At 41.8% G+C, this 22,937-nt stretch overlaps 1 protein-coding gene across 11 annotated transcripts in view; it reads right to left on the bottom strand.

Annotated features, from left to right (window-relative positions):
• The window catches only part of Adamtsl1 (ADAMTS-like 1), a 914,539-nt gene that overhangs the window by 125,607 nt on the left and 765,995 nt on the right, over window positions 1-22,937 (bottom strand). For all 11 annotated transcript variants that reach the window (XM_006538374.2, XM_006538376.2, XM_006538377.2 and 8 more), the window contains one exon: window positions 12,936-13,065. In XM_006538374.2, the coding sequence (XP_006538437.1) occupies window positions 12,936-13,065 (130 nt within the window). The remainder of the gene's footprint in view (window positions 1-12,935; window positions 13,066-22,937) is intronic.

Here is a 22,937-nt window from a genome sequence, read left to right as displayed (position 1 = left end):
CATTTAGAGATAAAAATGTACGACAGTGCCCATTTTCACACAAACACTTGTAGGTGTGCCTGGGATGTGCCTTCAAATCCGTGTAAACGCCTGGCAGGTAACAAAGGAGAAAGGAGCGAGGAGGCCTTCCTGGCCCCCAAGCTGTCAACTCACTGTCTCATTCCCCCAATTGCAAACAAATGGACTCCCATTTCAGAAAGCTGCAAAACATTGAACTTGACGGCGGGGTGCATCTTCTGAGATGATCTGGTTCCCCATCAGCTCCTCCCCATCGTACAGCTCCAGTGCCTTTTTAGTTTTTCTCGAGGAGGAGAGCACTGATAAATGGCATCTGTCTAACTGGTGGTTTGTATTTTTTTTTTTTAATCTACAAATAACTTGCTTATAACAGTTTCCTTCTGTGATTTTATCCCAAGGCTTCATGAAGTTTAAAACTGTCTGAGCTTCGGGTAGGACATCCTGTGATTTTCCTGGTTTGCTCAGCCAGAGAAAGAGTGGAGGCAGGAAAAATGTTGTAGGTGGGAGACGACTGGAGCATCTGTTACCCACACAGAGCATTTTTTAAGTCAAGGGGAGTTTCTCCAATAAGTGCATTTATCAAACAAACAAACTTCATTTTTTTTGTTGTTGTTATTAAAAACTTGAATTTGGTTTCCTAACGTGCATCCAGGGCATATTCAGGAATCACCTGCAGGCTCCTTCTGTGTGTACCCCTGCCAAAGCAGAAACCATGTGGTGGTGTGGTGGGTTTTTTTTTTTTGTTGTTGTTGTTTTGTTTTGGCCAGCACATGGCTTTTCTGACCCTGTTTTTACTTTTTAAATTTTAAAACAATTTAAAGGTTGACTTCTAAACAAATGTGTCCATGGTTCTGTCCTCACCCCCTGTGTTAGGCCAAGCTTCCAGTGACACTCACTTGGAAGGAGTCTTGGAAGACGGATCAGACAGCAGATGCCCCGAGAACTGATCTTCTGCAGTGCCTCATGTGGCAAGGGATGAAGGGATGGCTCAAAGACTAGAGAATGAGAGTTTTGTACCTTGCACTTACACAACCCTAAGCTTCACAGAGCTGAAAGAGCTTTGCCAAATGCCCTTAACCCAATAGCTTGTGAACCCCAACTTTATAGCTAAGGATGATGACACAGTAAGTGATTGCACAAGCCAAGCTGCCGTGATGTTTTCCATGGTTTCCCACAGTTCCCCTGCGACGTGAGGTAAATGAAATGCTTCATATGCTAAGTCCTTCTCTTACCTTCTGACATAAGAGAGCTGGCTAGAGCAACAGATCATCCAGGAGAACTCATGGAGGGACGGGAGTGATAGGCAGATGGTGTGCACAGGGACAGAGGTCCAGGAGAACTTCAGTAGACTGTTTGATCCACTTTCACCAGTTGCTGTAATTTCTGCTACAGCAACAATTTCTGTGTCATCTCCCTCGTGATTAAGCATAACTATAGGGAGCCTTTATACAGGACTGTCAAGTAATTTATGGCTTACGTGGGAACGTGAAAGGGCACATGGCCAGGTACAAACGATCCTGAAGGTGTTGGAAAGGTCTAGTTCAAGATTCTCAGGGAGTATGGAAGAGTATGCTAATAGTATGCTTGATCAGAATTTTAGGAGTAACCCCTTCTGCGTCTGTAGTAATAAGAGAATGCTTGGGGTATGTCCTTCCTTAGACTAATTAGAAGACCTTTTGCTCAGCTCTAATATGCTACCTGCTCATGTTCTGCCCATGGCACTTAAGCCTTGCATGGTGCTAGTCTGTGTACTGGTCTCCCAGTGCAGTTTTTGTGCCTGTCCCAGTATCTATGTCCCAGACTAAATTTTTTTTATATATATCTAGAGCCAATAGCAGAGCGAGAATTTAAAAAAAAGTGTTCACTGAACTAAGCTGGGTTTCCCTTTAGTCAGCAGAAAATTGCTACCCTCCAAGGGCTAGAGTTAATTGGGGGATACTTTTGGATCAGACATTCTCAAGAGCTGCAATTTTGTGAAGTCCACAAAAATTGCCTACTTCCTCTAAATAGGGACTGCTCCTTATAGAGATATATAAACCTGCCTCCCATGAAATCCCGATTTAATACCTGTTAACTTAATATATGCTAGGCACTGCACCGAGCACTTAAGGTTCATATCCTCACGACGGCCCTTTTGAGGTTAAAGAGGAAGAAAATGAGTTCTGAAGTTACACAAGCTCTCTGCAGCCAAGCAGCTGGCAAATTCATATGCACTGAACCTTAACCCTAATCTGTGCAAACCCACACTCTCAAGACTGGAGTAAGCTTGAGGTGAGAAATACACATCATAGTTTATCAGCTTAAGCAGTTTTGCATTATTATTATATTATTATTATTGTTATTACTATTATTATACTATTATTTAGTTGAATTGAACTGAATGCATGGGGAGGGGAGGGTGAAAGAAACTGGAATAATGCACTTTGTAGATAGGTGGAAATGAACCAGCTAGGAGTCTGGATAGTTAGGAGGCAAAGTGGCTGAAAATCAGCCTCTGGGGGAGAGAAGAAGGAGGCACAGGCAAAGTATTAAAAAGAATGGCATAGAGGAGGAGGCAGGAACCCAGTTTTGTGAAGAGGGGCGAGAAAGAGAGAGAGAGAGACAGACAGACAGACAGACAGACAGACATGCACATGCTCAGAAGGCGGGGATACTTCATTACTTTAACAGACATCAGTTCAGCACACACTGGGGCAATGGTTGGTCGGGACAGCAGAAGAAAACTTCAAAGCACCAAGACAGTTCACAGCATCTTCCAGAACTGTCAGCCTAGGCTGCATCTTTCTTCATGACTCAGGATTTCTTTTTCTTTTTTCTTTTAAGGGAAAAGAGTTCTATGCTTAATGAGTCAGCATTGGGTTTTAGAGGATTCACTTAGGTCTATTTGAGCTCTTTTTACACGCTTCATTTCCTAAGGGTTTGGCTTTGCCCTGAGAAGTGTTGGCTCTGAAGTTTCGACTCCATCCCATTCGGCGCACGCCTTCTCCAGGAGCTTGCCCTGTCCTCCAATTCAAAGCGTGAGATCAGGAAAGAAAACCTTGTGACTTGTTTGTGATCTTTACTGGGTCGTGGGCTACAGGCGACTAATGTTGATACTTTTCCCTGAGTAGTTCCTGGACGTATGTGGAGTGTCTGAAATAGGGAAGATAGCAGCTGTATTGATGGATAGGTCTGTATCTATCATCAATAACGGGAAGGACTGACCCCCAAGCTCTTTTATTCTTTAAATTTTATTTATTCTTCTCTCATACATCATATCCTGACCACAGCTTTCTCTCCCTACAATTCTCCTATACCCTGTGCCAAATCTGGACCTACCATTTGGGAGTTATATGTCTCTCTAAAGCAGTAGTTGTCAACATAAGGGCCTCAACCCCCCTGGGGCTCTAATATCAGATATTCTGCATATCAGATATTTATATTATAATTCATAATAGTAGCAAAATTACAGTTATGAAGTAGCAATAATAATAGAAATAATTTCATGGTTGCACATTACCACAGCATGAAGAACTATATTAAAGGGTCGCAGCATTAGGAAGGTTGAACCATTACTCTAAAGACTTATTTAGCTCATATCTAAAGGTAGGACAAGAATAGGACCATCATAGATGTATGGAGAAATTGCATACGATAGCATATATTAAGAGACTGGCACCACGTCTGATGTGGTGGCTTTAATGAGCCCCACTGACTCATGTATTTAAGCACTCATTTCTTAGTTGGTGACAGTATTTGGAGCGAGTATAGAACATTTAGGAGGTGCTGCTATAGTGGAGGAATGACACTACTGGCATTGGGCTGTGAGGTTGATAGCCTCACCCCACTTCCTGTTTTCCCTCAGTTCTTCCTGTGATCTGAATAAAGGTGTGCTCAGGCAGTTTCCTGCTGACAGAAATGCCTTCTCTGCTTTTATGGAATCATAAACCCAAACAAGCTTGTTAAAAAGTTGCTTTTGGTCATGACAATTTCATCACAGACACAAAAGAGTAACTAAGACACCATGTCTGGTATATTGATTGCACCAAGCAGATGTAAGCCTTAGAGAACTGTATCTCACTCAAAGGTGGGCTCAGGCTATTGGCTCTGCCACAGTTGGATTTTCCTTGTTCTCCTGCTCTGCTCTGTTTTCTTTTTCTTTCTACCTTCCTTATTTCCTTCCATATGTGTTTGTGGCGGCAACTACCTAGGAATACCACAGTTTATACAACCCTCATTTTGTTCTGATTTATCACAGGACCCTCTGTCAGTTCAACATTGCTTATTCTCTGCTGTAATCTTATTTGCCGAAAGGGAAAGGGACTCCCTACCCCCTTTGCTGTAGTTGCTAAGACCTCACTCTGTTCAGGGCTTCTGGTGGTTTGATCTGAGTAAGAATGGCTCTCTAGACTTATGTATAAGAATGCTTAGTCATGAGGGAGTGAAACTCTTTGATAGGATTAGAAGGATTAGGAGGTGTGGCCTTGTTAGAGGAAGTGCTTCACGGGGGGGGGGGGGGGGGGGGGTAGGCTTTGAGGTTTCAAAGCAAGGCCTACTCTCTTTCTCTCTGTCTTTCTCTGTCTCTCTCTTTGTCTCTGTCTCTCTGTCTCTGTCTCCTTTTATCTCTCTCTCTGTCTCTCTTTTTCTTTCTCTGTCTCTCTCTGTCTTTGTCTCTTTCTGTCTCTCTCTCTTTGTCTCCTTTCTCTTTTTGTCTCTGTTTCTCTCTGTCTTTGTCTCTCTGTCTCTTTCTGCCTCTTTCTTTGTCTCTGTCTCTCTGTTTCCTTTATTTCTCTCTCTGTCTCTTTCTTTCTCTGTCTCTGTCTCTCTCTCTGTCTCTGTCTTTCTCTCTCTGCCTGTGGATCAGAATGCAGCTCTCATTTATTGCTCCATACCACGTGATAAGAATGGACTAACACTCTGAAACTGTAAGCAACCTCCCAATAAAATGCCCCTTACCTCCATTCTTTTTTAAAGAAAGAGTTGCCTTGGTCCTGTTGTCCTTTACAGTAATAAAACAGTGCCTAAACCAGGGACACTGAATTCTCTGTCTTCTTTGTTCCCATTTCTTCACCTCATTAAGGTACTTAAAATACACGTTATTGGATTTCTATTCAGGCCAAACACTGTGGTGGTTTGAATAAAAATGGCCTCCATAGGTTATGGGATATTCTATCTATAGATTTCCTTAACTGCTTCTATCATTACTTGGTTAAGAAATTTTGGGGAAAACTACTATGCATAGGAAAAATAAACACAAGGCCTTAGACTGGGAAGTTCCTTGTTTCCCTGAGTGTGCCCCCACCCCCACCCCTGGCTGTCAGAATGATTATCTTTGAGAGGTAAGGGGACTGAGACTGAGATTTACAGAAACTGAAGTAGCATCCTCAGGCCATGAGGAAAACAAAAGCCCCATCCTTTTTTTTTCTCATTTTAAGGGATCTTCCCTTTTCTGATGCAGAACATTTAGCATTGCCAAGTCTCCTCTTGGTGTTTGTCTTAGTCACTGTTAGATTGCTGTGAAGAGACACCATGATCAAGACAACTCTTATAAAAGAAAGCATTTAAGTTTCTTAAATTTGGGGGTTCCTTAAGTTTCAATATTGTTACAGTTTCAAATATTGTCCAAAAGCCTTGGACAAATCTTTGAGTGCCATTAACTCCAGGACTTTCTAAGTTGATGGTAGGGAAAGCCAAAAAAAAAAAAATGTTTTCCCTTTGAAGGTGCTGCTTCAGTTCTGTTAACTGCTTTGTAAGGAGTAAGATTTCTGAACTATAAAATCCCCAATGTTTCATCATGACATCAGGATTTCAAATATGTGCATCTGAGGCTAACTCAGTTGGACCAAGCATGATGGTATGATCGAGGCCCCAGATAGAATCCAAGCACCAAAGCAAAACAAAACAAAAACTCAAACAAACGAACAGATAGTCAGGCCTTGATCATCTCTAAGAACTGGCATTCCCAGCTTCAGAGAACAAAGCAAGTTTTGTCCATGACTATAACCACAGCACAATGCCTGGCACAGGAAACAGTCAATAAATACTTAGTTAATGGAGACTGAACAAAGAGAAATTCTGATTATCTTTAAGGGCATCATAAACTTCTAAGTAGAGGGATGCGGGGTGTTTTATAGTCTTTGCACACAGACAAATGTAATCAAGGTATGGTGAAAACATTTACCATTTCAGTCTATAGCTGACCTCAAGTTCTGAATGCCAGGCCTAAGTGCTTCATATGAAAAGTGAAATCGCAGTCTCCCTAGGGTTCTTTATCATGGAAGCCAGTTTCTGTTTTGTGCAGAGATGTTTCTCTGTGTTAAATTTGGTTCCAGGTTTGTTTTTCCTAATAGAACCTATGCATATTTTCTTTCTTATTTGCAAACCTTTTATTTTATAGGAAATATAATCCTTATCTTCAAAGGATCTCAGGATGGTAGTATGGGGAGGGCCTCAGTGATCAAGTAACACTAGCTAGCTTGATCATGACTTCCTTTTTGATCCCCTTACCTGTAGCACCATTATCCTGACAAGTTGACAGGCTCAGTCAGCACATACTGGGTTACTGGAGGGGGGCAAACAAAATGCCGACATTTGCATTGCATTTTGTCAATGAAAATATTACACAGACGATACCATTTCTGATTCTACATGAGAAACAATTGCGATACAATACATAGGTGGTAGGTAATAAAAGCTAACCATCACTGTTTTTATTGGCTTGGGTGGTCAGCACGGGTCATCTCTATCCAAGAAAGACTGGCCCTTTTATGACCTTGTTTAAGCTTCTTTGTTGAGCTCCACTTACTGTAGGAAATACAGTCTAAGCAGCTTTAGGACCGGAGGCCTCCATGGGTGTGGCCTCTGCCTGTTCTTTATGGCACCTACTTCTTGTCCTTTCCTTTGTGTGAAAAAATGTTCTCTTTCCTTTGCCTGGATAAATCCTGCTTTTATGCTTCATCATACAGCGTGGGCTCTAGCTCCTCCAGGAAGAATCAGCCCTGAGGCCTCAAGCTCCCTTGGAACAATTGCTGTTTTGAGGTTGTCCCTTAACAGGTGACATCTTCAAGATGGGGTGTTGTGTTCTGAGGACTGGTACCAAAAGCCTGCTAGACATTAAGATGACTGCCTGTTAGTAAGAGTTTATTACTCTAAGGGCATCTGAACATGTCCTCCAAATCTGGACTTAATGCCTGTGGATGATGGTGAGCTTTGGTGTGCTTTCTCTTTTTGAATTTAAAAGTTAGTGTGGACAGAGCTGAGAAGCAGCATGTCAGCATATGGGAGCTTTAGGGAAGCAGCAGAAGGTAAACCAGTCTTCAGAGAGCACGGTGAAATAACAGCCTTTAAAACAGGACCAGGGTGCCTGCCATGCTTTGAAAGCTCCATTGACTCAATGAAAACACGGCTGTCTTAAAAGGCGACACCTTTCGCTCTGGCCATTTTTAAGGGAATATAAAAGAAAAGTTGAAATTGGAAATCACGTGCTGTCAGTGTGCATGGGTCTTGTTAGTGCACAATAAAGTGGGTGTTCTGGTCTGCTTTTAAAGAGAGGACTCTTTGACCCTAACAGTCCCTTTAAATAAGGATTCTCAGCTTCTTTGATTCTTGTTGGTTCTCAGAAAGGTCCTAGGACTGAGCAGAGATTAGGGCTAGTGCAGAGGGTGGGGAGAGGGAGAGGGAAGAGACTGAATACCATTCCTGGAATTAGGAGCTCCCCCCTCCACTGTTTATCTCCCCGGCACCACTCAGCTGTTCTCTGTTGCACAGAAATAAAAGTTTAGTTTAAGAAGTATGTTAGAACAAAGCTGCAGAAATTGCCTGGAATTTCCTTCATTTTCAGCCATCTGGCTTTCATTTCTAACTCCGTTCCCCTCCTCCACATACATTTACCAAATCTTTTCAACACACACTGGTGGAGCTATCAAATGCTTATAATTAATAACAGTCATACATTTAAAAAAAAAAAAAGTAGTGCTTTCTGGTTTTCTTTGGCTGCTCATGTCACTGCTATTATAAACCAGGGAGATAGTAACTTATTTATTAAGACTTAGCTCAAATCTAATCGAATTTAAGTCTTGAATTTAAAAAATCATGCTTTCATGGAAATTATGACTATTGTTTCTCAGCTAAACTAAAAGATGACCACGTATTTCTCTGGGTGATGATTGTGATTTTGTTTTTTTTTTTTTTTTAATTTTTAATTTTTGAGGCAGACTTGGGTGCTCAGGTATTTTAGGCAGGCCTGGTATTCATAATCCTCTTAATTTGATATCTGAGTTCTGGAACTTTAGAATTGTGTTTTTATACCTAGCAGAGTGTGTGTGTGTGTGTTGGGGGTACAGAGTATTTGAACCCAAGGCCTTATACATGCTGGTCAAACATCCTGACACTGAGCTACACCGCAGCACAGATCTTATTATTGTTTTTGTTATTGACAGAGTCTCACCCTGTAGCCTATGCTGGCCTGGAACTATGCTGGCCCAGGCTTACCACAACTCCATGGCAATCCACTTGCCTCAGTCCCTTAAGTACTGAAGTTGTCGCCGTGACTCACTATACCCAGCATTATAAAATGTTTCCCCATTTTAAAGAAGAGAATGAAGATCTAAAAACGTCCATAGCCCTTCAAAGGTTAGTGAGAAGTGGCCCAAGAGGCTTGGACCACAGGTCTACATCTACTTGCTCATCGTTTTGAATGTCTCGGGGATGGGAAAGCTTCATAGCTCATGAGTGGGGCTGAGTGAAAACTTGAACCTTCTGAGCAATAAATGCAGTAAGATCTTGTTTACAAATATCAGAGCCTTGTATATTTGTGTATGTTCACAAACATATATAAATTTATGAAAGGTAGTCTTGATGCATATATACCAAGCCACCAGCATATCTCTCTCTGGGCAAGAAAGGGAGCAAAAAGTGACTAAGCTGGTTAAGGGTGGGGTTGGGGGGGGAGGTTACCTTTCTGCCCTGATTACTACTGCTGTGCTTGAGGAGTTTTAAAAAAATCTTTTGTTTTAAGGAAACAAATACAGTCTGAATGCACTGTAATCACATCATTTTACCTTTCTTTCCCCCTCCAGTTCTTCTCATGTCCCTTCACCTCATCTTGAATTCATGATCTCGTCTATAACATTGTTAGATTGTTTTATATGCATACACACACCCCCATACACACCCCCCCACACACACACACAATCTACTGAGCCTATTTAGTGTTGCTTGAATGTACATGTGTTTAGAATTGACCACTTAGGATTGAAAAACCTCTTAGGGGGTTCATCCCTAGAGAAAACGGATTCTCTCCCCGTCAACTTCTATTGGTTGCCTGTAGTTTCTCACCCAGAGGTAAAGCCTTACAAACTTTTCTCCCATACACAGTGGCATGTTGTTTGGTATGGTCACTGTGCGGGTCATGTGCAGGCAACTATACTGTTGAGAGTTCATGATGGCAGCATCCCTGATATGCATCAAATCGTCAAAGACACTATCTCATAGTAGCCATTTTGACCCTCTGGCTCTTCCCATCTTTTTACCTTCTCTTCCTTGATATTCCCTTGAGTTTTAAAGGATAGGTCTCTTCATGAGCTACTTAGATAATCAGAATGCCCAGAAAGTTTTGTTTTTTAATAAACTGGTAACAGAGACTAATTTCTTTCCCCACAATGGCTCTTGGCTTCTTTTTAAAATCTTCTCGGAGCCAACCACACTCACTGATGGCACACTGGGGAAGAGGATACAGCCTCTGAGACTCAAATTGCTTATTGTTAAATGTGCACAAAAGAGTTTCCTTCTCTATGATAATAACTCCTTTCCTATCAACTTTGAAGAAAGCTCTCACTGATGGTTTATAAGCAATGTTTTATGGCCAATTTTAGGGAAGGTTGAAAAGAACAAATACTTATCCTCCACAGTCTGATCCCTGCCGTCCCAGAACCAACCTTTCCATTGGCCATTGCTAACAACCACTCAACCTCTTTGTCCCTGTCACTTCCACCAAAGCTTACCTTGTATATCCTTCTTTACTTTAACTACACTTTTCTGTATACAAGTGATAACATAAATGCTATAATTACATTTATATTTTTGTTTGACAATTAAGGCCTTGAGTTTATGAAAAGGAGCCTAATGATGCCATTTTACACATCACCTGGAAGAGAGGGTTAAAGAGGCTAGAAATAGCAGTGATGCCCTTGGGCTCCCATTCACAGCATGTCCTAAACCTTGCTAATTGCAAACATGGCCTCCAGGTGAACAATCACCTGCCACCTGTTGTTCCTTAGATCACAGATCGAGAGAGAGAGAGAGAGAGAGAGAGAGAGAGAGAGAGAGAGAGAGAGAGAGAGAGAGAGAGAGAGAGATCAAAACATAAAGCTGAGAGCAAAATCTAGCCCCTTCAATACAAACTACTGTTTTTTAAAAAGTTATTTTAAGAAGATAAGCATTGTGTACATGCACACATATATACTCTGAAATATTCACAAAAGCAGGAAAAGGTTCTTCCAGCCCAGAATGTGCCTCCCCTGCCGTGAGTGACCAGGCCTGCAAGCTGCATGTGGGAACACTGGCAAAAGTCAGACATGTGCTTCTGATACAAACTCAGTTTCACCCAGAAGAAACCAGAAGGGCCACATGTGGGACTCAGTAGCTGCTGTAGAAAGACAGCGGCCTTTGGTGCACTGACTGCTACAGTATTAGTCCCTGCATAGGTGAGACTGGCTGCTTCCTCACTAGCAGTCATGAGCATTGACAATTCCCCTAGGAGGGAGGCATATCTTAACCCAAAATCTCTTCACAGACACCAAGAGTGAGGACATGAAGCATCTCTCTATGTTGCATAGGAATTCTGTGTTTTGTTTTGTTTTCAAAAAAGCATGTGGATTTCAGCAAAGGCCAAGAGCATAAAAGACAGAGTAGAAAGTTTGAATACAGTATAAGATACACCAAAGCACACAGGGAGCACAGAAGCTTGTTGAAGAATGGTAAACTGAAGATCTAAATGACCTCTGGCTGGACCAATAAGGAGGAGAAGGACACATGGGTACATCTGTACCAAACAAATGTGCACACATCTTACTCCACAGGGATCAGGAAGAGTATCCCAAAATAGTCCACAGGAGAATCAATGAAAAAATAGCAGGTTTAACTATTTTTATCTAAATTGATCTTAGCCCTTTGAGAATATCAAGTATACTTACATCATATTTATAATAATAATAATAATAATAATAATAACAATATAAATAATTGTAATAATATTTTCTGAATCTATTCTGAGAAAGACTAGATTCAGTGGATACAGCGATTTTCTCCCAATCCAAGTACTGACTCCTTGGCCTTGCCTGAGCTCATCATAGCTGTGGAATGTGCTAAAAAGACACTTCTTATTTCCTAATCATGCAAATGAGCAGGATATAAAGGACAGCAGTTGACAACACACAGAAGAGCTGATAGCTAGGTGAAAAGTCTGCCTATGGGATAATGAATAATCACTGGATATTTGCATGGGGCGTGGCAAGTTCATGTTGTCTTGTCCAGTAATTTACTTGATGGGGAGGCAGAACAGTCAATTTGCTAAGGCTACATAGCTAAATGGTGACAGGTAGGATGAGACCCAGCCCTGTTGACCTTCTAGCCAAGTGCCTAGCAGCCTTCTTTTAATATGGGGGACTGTCACCAAATAGAGGAGTTTGTATTCTTTTCTAATTAACTAAAGTCATAGAGTCACACACTCCAACAGTGGAGAGTTTGAGGTAGTTGAGGAATTAGTTGCCCCAGGGACACATGCATATAGCAGTCATGCTACAAACCTGCTTGGGATTTAACACACTCTTTGTCAGCTTCTCTCTGCCCAGCCCTGGCCGGCTTTGGAGGATGTGGCACAGTTGGCCAAGGTCACTTCTATATTTGAAGGGAAAGCTCAGTTTTGGCATGCAGAGCAATACTTGGAACAACTATGGTGACTAGAAAGTCACCATGGAGCTGTGTCACATGGTTTGAGAAGGCCTGAATCTGTTTCTTTCAGGTCCAAAAGTAAGGAATCAACTGAAGCTAGCTGAGAAAGAAGATACTCGTCACACAGGCTTTACCAGCGAGCTACTGTTAGCACCTGAAAACAGCAGAGTCATCCTGATAGTTTGCAGAGAAATGAGAGCTATTCAAGAAGCACAATTCCTTTCCTCTCTAGGACATGACCTTATCCAATAGCATTCCTCGATGCAGCTGTAGATTTGCCAGTCTGGCTTTAGTCCCTCAAACATATCTCATCCAAACCAGAATTGTATAGGGGATTTGCTCCAAAAAAGTATCTAAAAGGCAAATTTCCTGAGACACCATAAAATCATATGGACCAAAGCAGTGATTGGATTGATTAGCAAAGACTCAAGTTTGGGCGATAATGAGACACAGGCAAGGCTGAACAATGAAATGCTCTAATTGATTTTATGCATGTGGAATGATACACACATGACCCCCCCCCCCAAGCATGCTAGAGTGAATCTGTATGCTGTGTGCACACAGATTTCACAGTGGGTCAATTATACCACCCAGAGGCTTCAGTACCTTATACTCTGTGATTTGAAAGCCAGTTTATTACTATGGTTCAAGGCTTTGGCATACGGGCTAAAATGTAGCATAGATCATGAAGTCTGTGGTCAGTTCATTTTCACTTTAGCGGAAAGCAACAGAGTGCTACATGCACATAACATCCACACCATAAATTTGCTCAGTGCATGGAGCCTCTGGACTATATGACCATTGATTGGGATAGAATTCCAGGGCCCTGCTTTCAATTAAATTTAAGTGGATTTGACTAGAAGTTTGAACTGACGCTAATTGGTTTTCAAAACACTGGGTAACAATAAGCGTCCCTCTGTTACCCAGAGAGAGATGCACCCAGTTCAGCACATGCTCCTGGTTGGCAGGGGCAGCGACACATCCCTTACCTTGCTGGGCAGGGATCCAAGTTACAGGATTTCAGGAGCTGCGGGGGCCGTCGGCTGGTCACACACAGGTTCTCATCAGCGAGTTCCCGGGTCTGTTTGTTCAGGCAGCTTACCACAGCCTCCTGGACACCTGTGTACAAATCACACTGTCAGGCCAGAGTGCAGAGTGGGTCTGTGCTGGGGTGACGAAGTGTAGACAGGCAGCTGGTGGGAGGTCTCTAATCAGTGGGGACGCTCATTGCACATTAGAGGCTATGGTTTGAAACACAGCACTGCCAGTCTTGTCAAGCATCACTTGGTCTAGGGCTAGGAGTGTAGCTCAGTGGCTGGGTGATTGCTCAGCATGAACAAAGAAAGCCCTGGGTTTGTACTCAGGCACCACAACTCCTTAAAAGTAATTATTCCGCCAGAAAGGAGGAATTCATGAGTCTGTGGCCTCTCGGTGTACCTGTTGAGAAGAGCAACTTTCTGAAAACATAGGTGGCGGAAATGCTTTAACAATGCTACCAGGCAGTCCAGCAACTCTTGCAATTAGTGTTGAAAATGCTAAAAAAAAATAAATTTCCCACATGACCCAGCTCTACCACTCCTTAGCATATGCTAGAGGACTCAGCATCCCAGTTCACAGATTCTTGCTAGCTCAGCCTTACTCACGGCTCCTTTATTTATAATACCCAGGGAATGGGCACAACCTCAATGTCCTTAACTGATGAATGAATAATGAAAATGTGGTACGCATACAGAATGGAATGCTATTCAGTTGTAAAGAGTATCATGAATCTTGCAGGCAAACGGATAAAACTAGAAAAGATCATATTGATCGAAGTAACCTAGACCTAGAAACAAACATAATGTGTCCTCGCTCATCTGAAGTTCATACTATCAAATCTTCAAATGTGAGTCTATAACCTGGAGTAACTGTTGAACCAGGACAGGGATCATTGCCAGAGTAGGGGAATGGGGGAGAAATTGAAGGGGCACATCAGGGTACAAGTAATTCAAGGAGGACATGGAAAATGGGGGGGATTTAATTAGGAAGTGGGAGATTAATATAGAAAAAGGAGAGTAAAATAATATTGATATCTGAAAAAAATCAATGAATTATTAATATCTACCTAAAATTACATAACACACACATGGTTTAAATGAGAATTTCTCATCTGGGCTGACAATGCTTTCCTAAGTGTTCATAGAATATTTACAAAACCTCAAAACACCAGGTATGAGAAACCCCATTTTGAATTGTTGGTCAGGGTTGTCCAAGAGAGTCCCTAAACATAGGCTATTGCTGTTGTACTTGCTTGCTTCCTAGAAGTTGAGAACAACATGTTCTTTGGAATCATGACTGAGATGATCTCAGCTGGTTCTGATATGAAACCTCCTCCCTGAGGACTGGTTTTCATGGAAACAGAAGACAGTATGTAAGCTTCAAAGGGAGGGAAGTAATAGATAATCCTGCTCCGCCACGATGCCCATGAACTAAACAATGATCAGCATAAGCATGCCAACCCTACGAGTGCAATAATAGTGCATGTGCAACGATGGCAACCAAAAGCTCTCTAACTGGACTGAAGACCTACTTACCAACACTGAAGTCATGCCTGATGCTGGAAATCCCAGTCAATTAATGGGAGCTAGTGAAATGATGGATTTAGTAGAGAACCTATTAGTGCCACGTAGTTCCTAACTACATTCTAAATATTTATCCTTCTACCCACAGATGGGTATAGGTCTCACCCCTCATCAAAGAAATGTCTCCATGCAACAGATAGAGATCATCGCAGCAAATCACAACCAATCAAACTGTGTGGTGCCCAGCCCCAATTGATACCTCCAAAACACATCACTTGCACCTAAGGTTCAGGAATCATAGTGAAGAGGGGTCGAAAAGATTAGAAAACCCAAAAGAATAGGAAGTTTGAGACATTGTGTCACAGAAATATCAGAAAACCTATACACAGAAAGTCTTAGCAACATGCCTAAACTTTACCCAAATAAGACCAACACCAATAGACACACTAACATGAGGAAATCTAACAGGACCTCAACCCTAGACAAGGAATACAAGTAACTAAGGAATGCTAAGAGTAAGAAAACTAGTCTTTCCTAGGAAGAGACCCCAAAGAACTAATACCAAGTGGTATTCAGCCCTGAAATCATAAACATATGAGTAACTTTATATGAACTGAGCAGGTTGTATTTATATGTTTAGGAATATACACACACACACACATAAATATACACATACATATTTTGTGTGTACATATCTGTATGTTAAAGAAACAGAGGCCATGAATTTGACACAGCTCAAGGGAAGATGCATGAGAAAAGTTGAAAGGAGGGAAGGGTAAATAGTGTAATTATATTTTAATGTAAAATAGTATTAAGAAAATGCTACCAGACTATAAAGCCACTGATGAGAAAACATGATAATTTAGTGTTAGAAGGAGCAGAACAGAATAACAAGGCAACTATTAACAAAGCAGCAAATGAAAAGAGAACCTAAGAGACCCAATACCAAACATTACATTTTAACGAAGGAGAGATATTTTCATGAAAGAGGGGTATAACATCACATTTTAGTGTCCATAATTCTGTAAGCTGCTCTGTTCCTGTGTGTTTACATCAACGACTCTGTGCCTGCTGGCTTTGTTTCGATTCTGTTTCGTTTCTTCAGTGATTTAGGGCAACTTTAGAAGTTGAAACAGTACATAAAGTGCATAGTGACTACAGCCATAGAAAACAATATCCCCACAGACACCTGCACAATCTAGATGGTGTTAGCATAGTGTTCTGAGCATTGGCTGACAAAGGTTACTGAGTAAAAAACTCAAGTTGCTCCACAGGGTACCCTGTGGAGACTTTCATGGAGCATATACCACTTAAATCAGTCCACTGAACAGACATTTTATTCTATTGCCTGGAGTTGTAACATCTAATATATACAATGTCTACTGTGGCCCAGGCACTGTAGCTACTTAGCATACATCATCCATTCATTCTACAATTCTATGAGGCAATCACTATTTAAACCCTAGTTACAGAAATGGAAACTGGAGCTTGAAAGCATGAAAAGACTCCTGAGGTCACATGGTTGCTGAATGGTGAAGCTGAGTATATCTAAAGCTCTGAGAACTCACTGACAGCATTAACACTTAAAAAATACCAAGAGGCTGTCATATCTGCTTCCCTAGACATCTTCAGAAATAACCTAGACATTTGTCTGGAATCATTTCAGCAGCATGCAGTTAAAGGGAAGTGGCGAGACACAACATTCTTGCTAAGTTGCTTTTAGCCATATACAGTTATATAGATCTATTCTTAGAGATTTGTATATAGTTATAGCTGATATATGGATATCCATTTTCTCCTCTCTCGTTCTCTCTATCTTGCCCTCTGTCTCTCATATTGTTTCACCAAATGATACCTAACAGTATATAAATACCTACTGCTTGTTAGTTTTCTTCTTATCTACCTTTGATTTCTCTGAGTCTCTCAAACAAGAGAATGCTTCCCAAATTGATGTTACATTGACCTAGGTCACCAAGCAAGGGCATCATTTAAAAGGTGACACTGTAAAACCAGAATCCAAATTGGTTTCCTTCCATCTAAGATATTGTTTTGTCCTTAATAAACTGTGGTATTTGTCATGGCTATTTCAGCATTTTATTCTTTTCCCCCTAAGATTTTATGGCTTCTAATTTTTTAAAATTTGTGATGGTCAGATCCATGTGAAACATTTAAGATTTATGGATATTCAAATCATTCTATCATAGTATGCAATGCCTACTGTGGGCAGGTCTCCAAATCTGCAAATTCATGGTATGACGACATAACTAAACAAATCACAAGATATTGTTGCTTCCATCTGTGATTTCCCAAGGGGATGGTATAGAACTCTTAAAGCCATGATGACAAGCCACTGCATGCAGCTTACTGTTACGGTTTTAATCTGAGATATCCCCTGAAGGCTCATGAACTAGGGCTTTGGTTGCCAGCTGAAGGGAACAGTATTGAATCCTGAAGCTGCTACCAATGCTGTTAAAATACCTTAAAAATGCCAGCAGCGAGCCGGGCGTGGTGGCGCACGCCTTTAGTCCCAGCACTCGGGAGGCAGAGGCAGGCGGATTTCTGAGTTCAAGGCCAGCCTGGTCTACAGAGTGAGTTCCAGGACAGCCAGGGCTACACAGAGAAACCCTGTCTCAAAAACCAAAAAAAAAAAAAAAAAACAAAAACAAAAGAATAAAAATGCCAGCAAGCCTAGAGCTACTGATGCCAAAATGTGACAATTTAATGCATGGCACTGAAACCAAGACCAAAAAAATTATTTGAAACCTTGCTGGGGGGTGCTAGCTTATGCCTGTAGTCCCTAAACCCAGGAAGGTAAGGCAGGAGGACTGTTGCTGGTGTGAGGCCAGATTGCTACATAGAAGGTTCACCATGAATTCTGGGCCACCATGGGCAACAGAGTGAGACCCTGTGTTGGGCCCCATTTTGGCCCTGGTTTGGGCCCTGAGGACCAACCCGAGCCTGGCTCGTGACGTGAGAGAGGCCTGTCTCAGTCACTTCCCTATGGAGTGACTCAGCAAAACCTGTTTGGCCCTGCCTCTGCCCCACTATTGCTGATGTAGAGCTTTGCCATTGGCCCTGTCACTCACTCCATACCCTTTGTCACTCTTCCCTGCCTCCTACATCATCTTACCCCACCAAAAACCCCCTTCCTATGTTCTGAACTTATAAGTGAGAGGCTAATGCCATAAAGTTGAGTTCCTGCTTCGACAAGACTCCCAGCTCAGTGTGTTTCTTTTGGGCCGTTGATACTTGCCATTCCCCTCAGCCCCAGAGAAACCCCAGTGGGACAGAGACCTCTTTCCTCTCTCCTGGTCCTGCTGGCAAGGAGATGGCAACCCTATCTCAAAAAGTAAGAATCAAAAGTTTAAACAAGATACAATTCACAAACCACATGAAACTCAAAAAGAAGGAAGACAAAAGTGTGGATACTTCAAACCTTCTTAGAAGGGGAAAAAACACCCATGGAAGGAGTTACAGAGACAATGTTTGGAGTAGAGACTGAAGAAATGACCATCCAGAGACTGACCCACCTGGGGATCCATCCTATATACAATCACCAAACCCAGACTCTGTTGTAGATGCCAACAAGTGCTTGCTGACAGGAGCCTGATATAGTTGTCTCCTGAGAGACTCTGCCAGTGCCTAACAAATACAGAAGTGGATGCTCACAGCCATCCATTGGACAGAGCACAGGATCCCCAATGAAGGAGCTAGAGAAAGGACCTAAGGAGCTGAAGGGGTTTGCAACCCCAGAAGAGGAACAACAATATGAACTAACCAGTACCCCCAGAGCTTCTTGGAACTAAACCACCAACCAAAGAGTACACATGGTGGGACTCATGGCTCCAGCTGCACATGTAGCAGAGGATGGCCTAGTTGGCATTCAATGGGAGGAAAGACCCTTGGTCCTGTGAAGGCTCTATGCCCCCGTGTGGGGGAATGCCAGGGCCAAGAAGTGGGAGTGAGTGGGATGGTGAGCAGGGGGAGGGGGAGAGTATAGGAGGAGGGTGTTTTTTGGAGGGGAAACCAGGAAAGGGGATAACACTTGAAATATAAATAAAGAAAATATCCAATCCAAAAAAAAAACAAGAACACAATTTCCTAATCAGTGAGTACCTTTGATAGATTCGTAGTACAATGGCCAGGTGCAGGGAGGAAAGTGGGTCCCTGGGAGTGTGCCCTGCAAAGATACATCAGCCTTTTCCTACAATGACAAAAATATAATTTCTATGCCTCCTGGTCCTGCTGCCATGATACCCCACATCACTTCAGGCATTTGACAATGAAGGATGCTAACTATGGTCTGTTATCCCTTAAACTGTGAGCCAAAGTAAAACTGTTCTTCTTTGAAAATGTTTCCCTCAGGTGTATATGACAGTGATGGAAACACTAACAGCCATGCTTACTGTCGCATGCAGGATCTAGAACTGTGTAATGCTAGTACTGATTTTCTAAATCACACTCACAACAGCTTTCATGAGGAGTAAAATTCCTAGGAATACATCTAACAAAACAGGTGAGCACTCTCTCCATAGTAAAATCCTTAGAAGACGCAAAGACTTCATACATCTATAGATAAAGAGATTTTTGTAAAAATAGCTGTATTAAGATGGTTTACAGATTTAATCCAATTCCCACCAAAATTCAAGTGACATTGTCCATAGAAATGCAAAATACAATTCTGGGTTTTGTATGTAACCACCAGAGGCCCTAATCACTAAAAGACTCCTTATTAGAAAGAACAATGCTGAAAGTGTCACAGTACCCAATCTCAAATTATACAGCAACAAAGCCAGCTTTACACTATCATAAAACCAGACCAATATTCCATTAGAATAGAACAGAGGACCAAGAAATAAGGCCACAAGGTTATAGAAACCTGGTTTTTAATAAAGGTATAACAACGACAAGTTGGAGAAAAGACAGTGTCTTAAGATGTGTTGGGGGAAAACTCAATTATCATGGTAGAAAAAAAATCATTCAAAATGGATCAAAGACCTTAATGTAGGGCTAAAACGTTTACAGGTGAAGCACTTCAAGGCATAAGTGTAAGAAAGAATTTCTGAACATGTTTCCAATAGCACAGAAAATGAAACAAATCCTTGAAAACTGTGCACCAGGCAGGGATTAATATTAATGATAAACAGAGAATTGCAAAAATTAAACACACACACACACACACACACACACACACACACACACACACACACACACACAAACTCCTATCAACAAATGAGCCAAATGAACTGGATGGGTAGTTCTCAACAGAAGAAATAGATGGCTAGAGAGATAGCTCAGTTCTTAAAAGTGCTTGCCATGAAGGTCTGATAACTCAAGTTCAGGTCCGTGGGGCCATGGAAAAAGCCAGAGGCAGCAGCATGCATCTGTAATCCCACTGTTCCTATATAGAGATGGGAGGTGGAGAGGAGACTTGCTGGAAGCTTGCAAGACAGTTGGATTACATGGCAAAGAGGCAGAAACAAGATGGAAGGTAAGAGCCAACTCCCAAACTCATCTTCTGACATCCACAGCATACAAGGATCCACACACATCTACACATCAAACACACCACACACACCTAAAAAGGATGAGAAGACAGATGAAAAAAGAAGAAGAGGAGGATGAAGAAGAGGAAGAGGAAGGAGGAAGGAAGGAAAGAGGAGGAGGAGAAGGAGGAGAGGAGGAAGAGAAGGAGAAGGAAGAAGAAGAAGAAGAAGAAGAAGAAGAAGAAGAAGAAGAAGAAGAAGAAGAAGAAGAAGAAGAAGAAGAAGAAAGTGTCCAATAAATACCAGAACAATGTTAAATATCCTTAGCCATCAGAAATGTAAACTAGAACTGCTTTAAGATTCTATCTTGCTCCAATCAAAATATCTCTCATCTTCATCTAAAACCAAACGGGAATGAATGCTGATGAGAATTTCATTTTGGTGGGAATGAAAGCTTGTGCAGCCACTTTGGAAATCAGTATGGAAGTTCCTCAAAACACTAAAAACAAAACCATCATCTAGCTGGACCATTCTCAGGTGTATAACCAGAGGCTGAAATTAGACATGCCACTGAGATACTTGCATATCCGTGTTTATAGTGCCCTATTCATAATAGCCAGGAAGTGGAACCAAGTTGGATATTAATCAACAAACAGCTAAAAAATTTATTGCATGTACACAGTGGAATTTTAGACAGCCATAAAAAAATAAAATCATTGGATCTGTGGGAAAATGTATGTAACTGGAAATCATTATGTTAAATGAAATAAGCCAGTCTTCAAAAGTCATATATCATGTATTTTCTCATACTTGTGGATTCTCTCTTTCACTCTTACTTGCACGTGTATGTGTATATATGGATGTGTGTATCTATATATGTGAATCTACATATTAATATGTTACAAATTGAGGAAGGAGAGGAATAGATTTTCAGAGGGGTGGGAAGTAATTGGTTAAACATATAAAAACAAACAGAAAAGGGGACTAGCTGGAGAAAGAAAGGGATGTAGCTGGAAGATGGGAAAAGACAGGGAGAGGAAGGGAGCAATTGAGAGCAGAGGGGAATGGCATGTGTAAGGATGCCATGATGAAATCCAATACTTGTATGCTAATCTGATAATAAATAAGACATTTTCTACTAACTTGTCTACTTGATAGCATTTTAGAGATTCTAGAAAACGCATTTGGGTTTTATTCTGGCTATGGAAAGCCTTATGAAATTGGGGTGACCTCCAAGAACTCTGAGGCAGTAAGTTACTAGAGAGCTTGTCCTGTGCTTTACATAAAAGGACCTGCTTTAGGTTTGTGAGAATGTAAGCAAAATGGCAAGGAGTGGGGTACAAAAGGCAATGTTTCTGCAGGACATCAGTAATCTCTCTCAGATTTCAAAAGCCCAAATGTTACTTCTTCAGAGCATTAATCAGAGCAGATCAAAAGCACCTATGGGGTAGCCACAGGCTAAGACTAAGAAGCATTCCATAGTTACTAAGTTTTAATCTCAGGAATTATAAAACAATGTGCTAGGCTCTGCAACACTGTGTATTAAGTCTCATTTGCCATGGGGACAGTTGCCTGGACGTTCTTAGGTGGGGGAACCCAAGACACAAATACACGGGGCCAACCCCGTGGTCAACATAGTTCATTTTTCTAGGATGAACATGTCAATGACTAACTAATGGGCAGGGTAGTCTAAGCACAGAGGGAAACAGACTGAAAGGGGAGGGATGGGCTGCCTGGAGGAAAAGACCATGGAGGGAGGTGCTGCACTGATATGGGTAGTGTGGAAAGAACGGGAAAGGGCTCCATGCTCCCAATTCTTCCTGGCACTGGGAGGAAGGCAAAAATGTAGCGCTGCAGCTTTAAGGTCCTGCTCTTTGGAAAGGGACTAACAGAGTCCTGGACCCATACATAGTATGTATGTTTGTGTATGTGTGAGAGTGTAGTGTATGTGTGTGATAGTCACACTTGGGTTTGCTAGTGCATATGCAGATGCCATGTGAGGATGTTGAGTGTTCTGCTCCATTATTCCCTATCCCATTTCTCTGAGTCTCAGGGTCTCTCACTGAGCCTGGAGCTGGGCTGTCAGTCAGCAGGCCTCAGCAATCCTGTCACCTCACCCCACAGTTCTGAGATTACAGGCATGCCATTACCCAGACATACCGAGCTTTCTGTGTGCTAGTGGAATCTGAACTCAGGTTCTCATGTTAGCATAGCAAGCACTCTTATCCACTGAGCAGCCTCAAGGGTTCCCTCAAACCCATCTTTCAAAAGGAATGGAGAGCCTATATTCTAGCACAGTATATTCCAACAGAAGGGTTCTCCCCTCCTGACCAAAGGAGAAGAGAGGAGTGAGAAGGAAAGTTAGCAACCCATCCAAGATGCCACCCCAAAGTCTGCTGATGTCAGTTCCCTGTTTTTCTTTCCTAAGCTAGACTTTCAAGTTGCTTTGGCATCTAGGAAGTTAATTCCTCAGTGCTGCTTAGATTCAGAAGGGCCTTTCTGGACCGTGTCCATCAATCCACACACAGTGATAGTAAGACACTATTCACAGGGCTGTGGACTTTCATCTTCAAGCAGGTGAACCTCTCTGTGCTTCTATCTCCCAGAATTGTAGGATTGTTGCATGATATTTGATGACAGTTCTGTGAGCCTCAGGAACCAGCTACAGACTGAAAGCTGGAGTTAACTTGTTCCTCTGGTTACTACTACTGCTAGGTGAAAGATTACCTTTATTCTCCCCAATTTCATCTCTTCAGATTATAAAAAAGTTAGCCTGGCTGGCTCTAGAAGTCCAACTGATTCAAAATCTGTTTGTTAATATTGCACATTTTAAGTTGGTTTCAGTAAGAGTGATTAAAAAGATATGTAATCTTGTGAGCTTTATTTTGGTGGAAGATCAAAGTTGATAATACAATAAAAGTCACTGCCAAATGGTGATTTGAAA

The sequence above is a fragment of the Mus musculus genome, chromosome 4 (assembly GCF_000001635.26).
Source record: "Mus musculus strain C57BL/6J chromosome 4, GRCm38.p6 C57BL/6J".
In the NCBI taxonomy this organism is placed as follows: Eukaryota; Metazoa; Chordata; class Mammalia; order Rodentia; family Muridae; genus Mus; species Mus musculus.
This window is presented reverse-complemented; position numbering and strand designations above follow the sequence as displayed.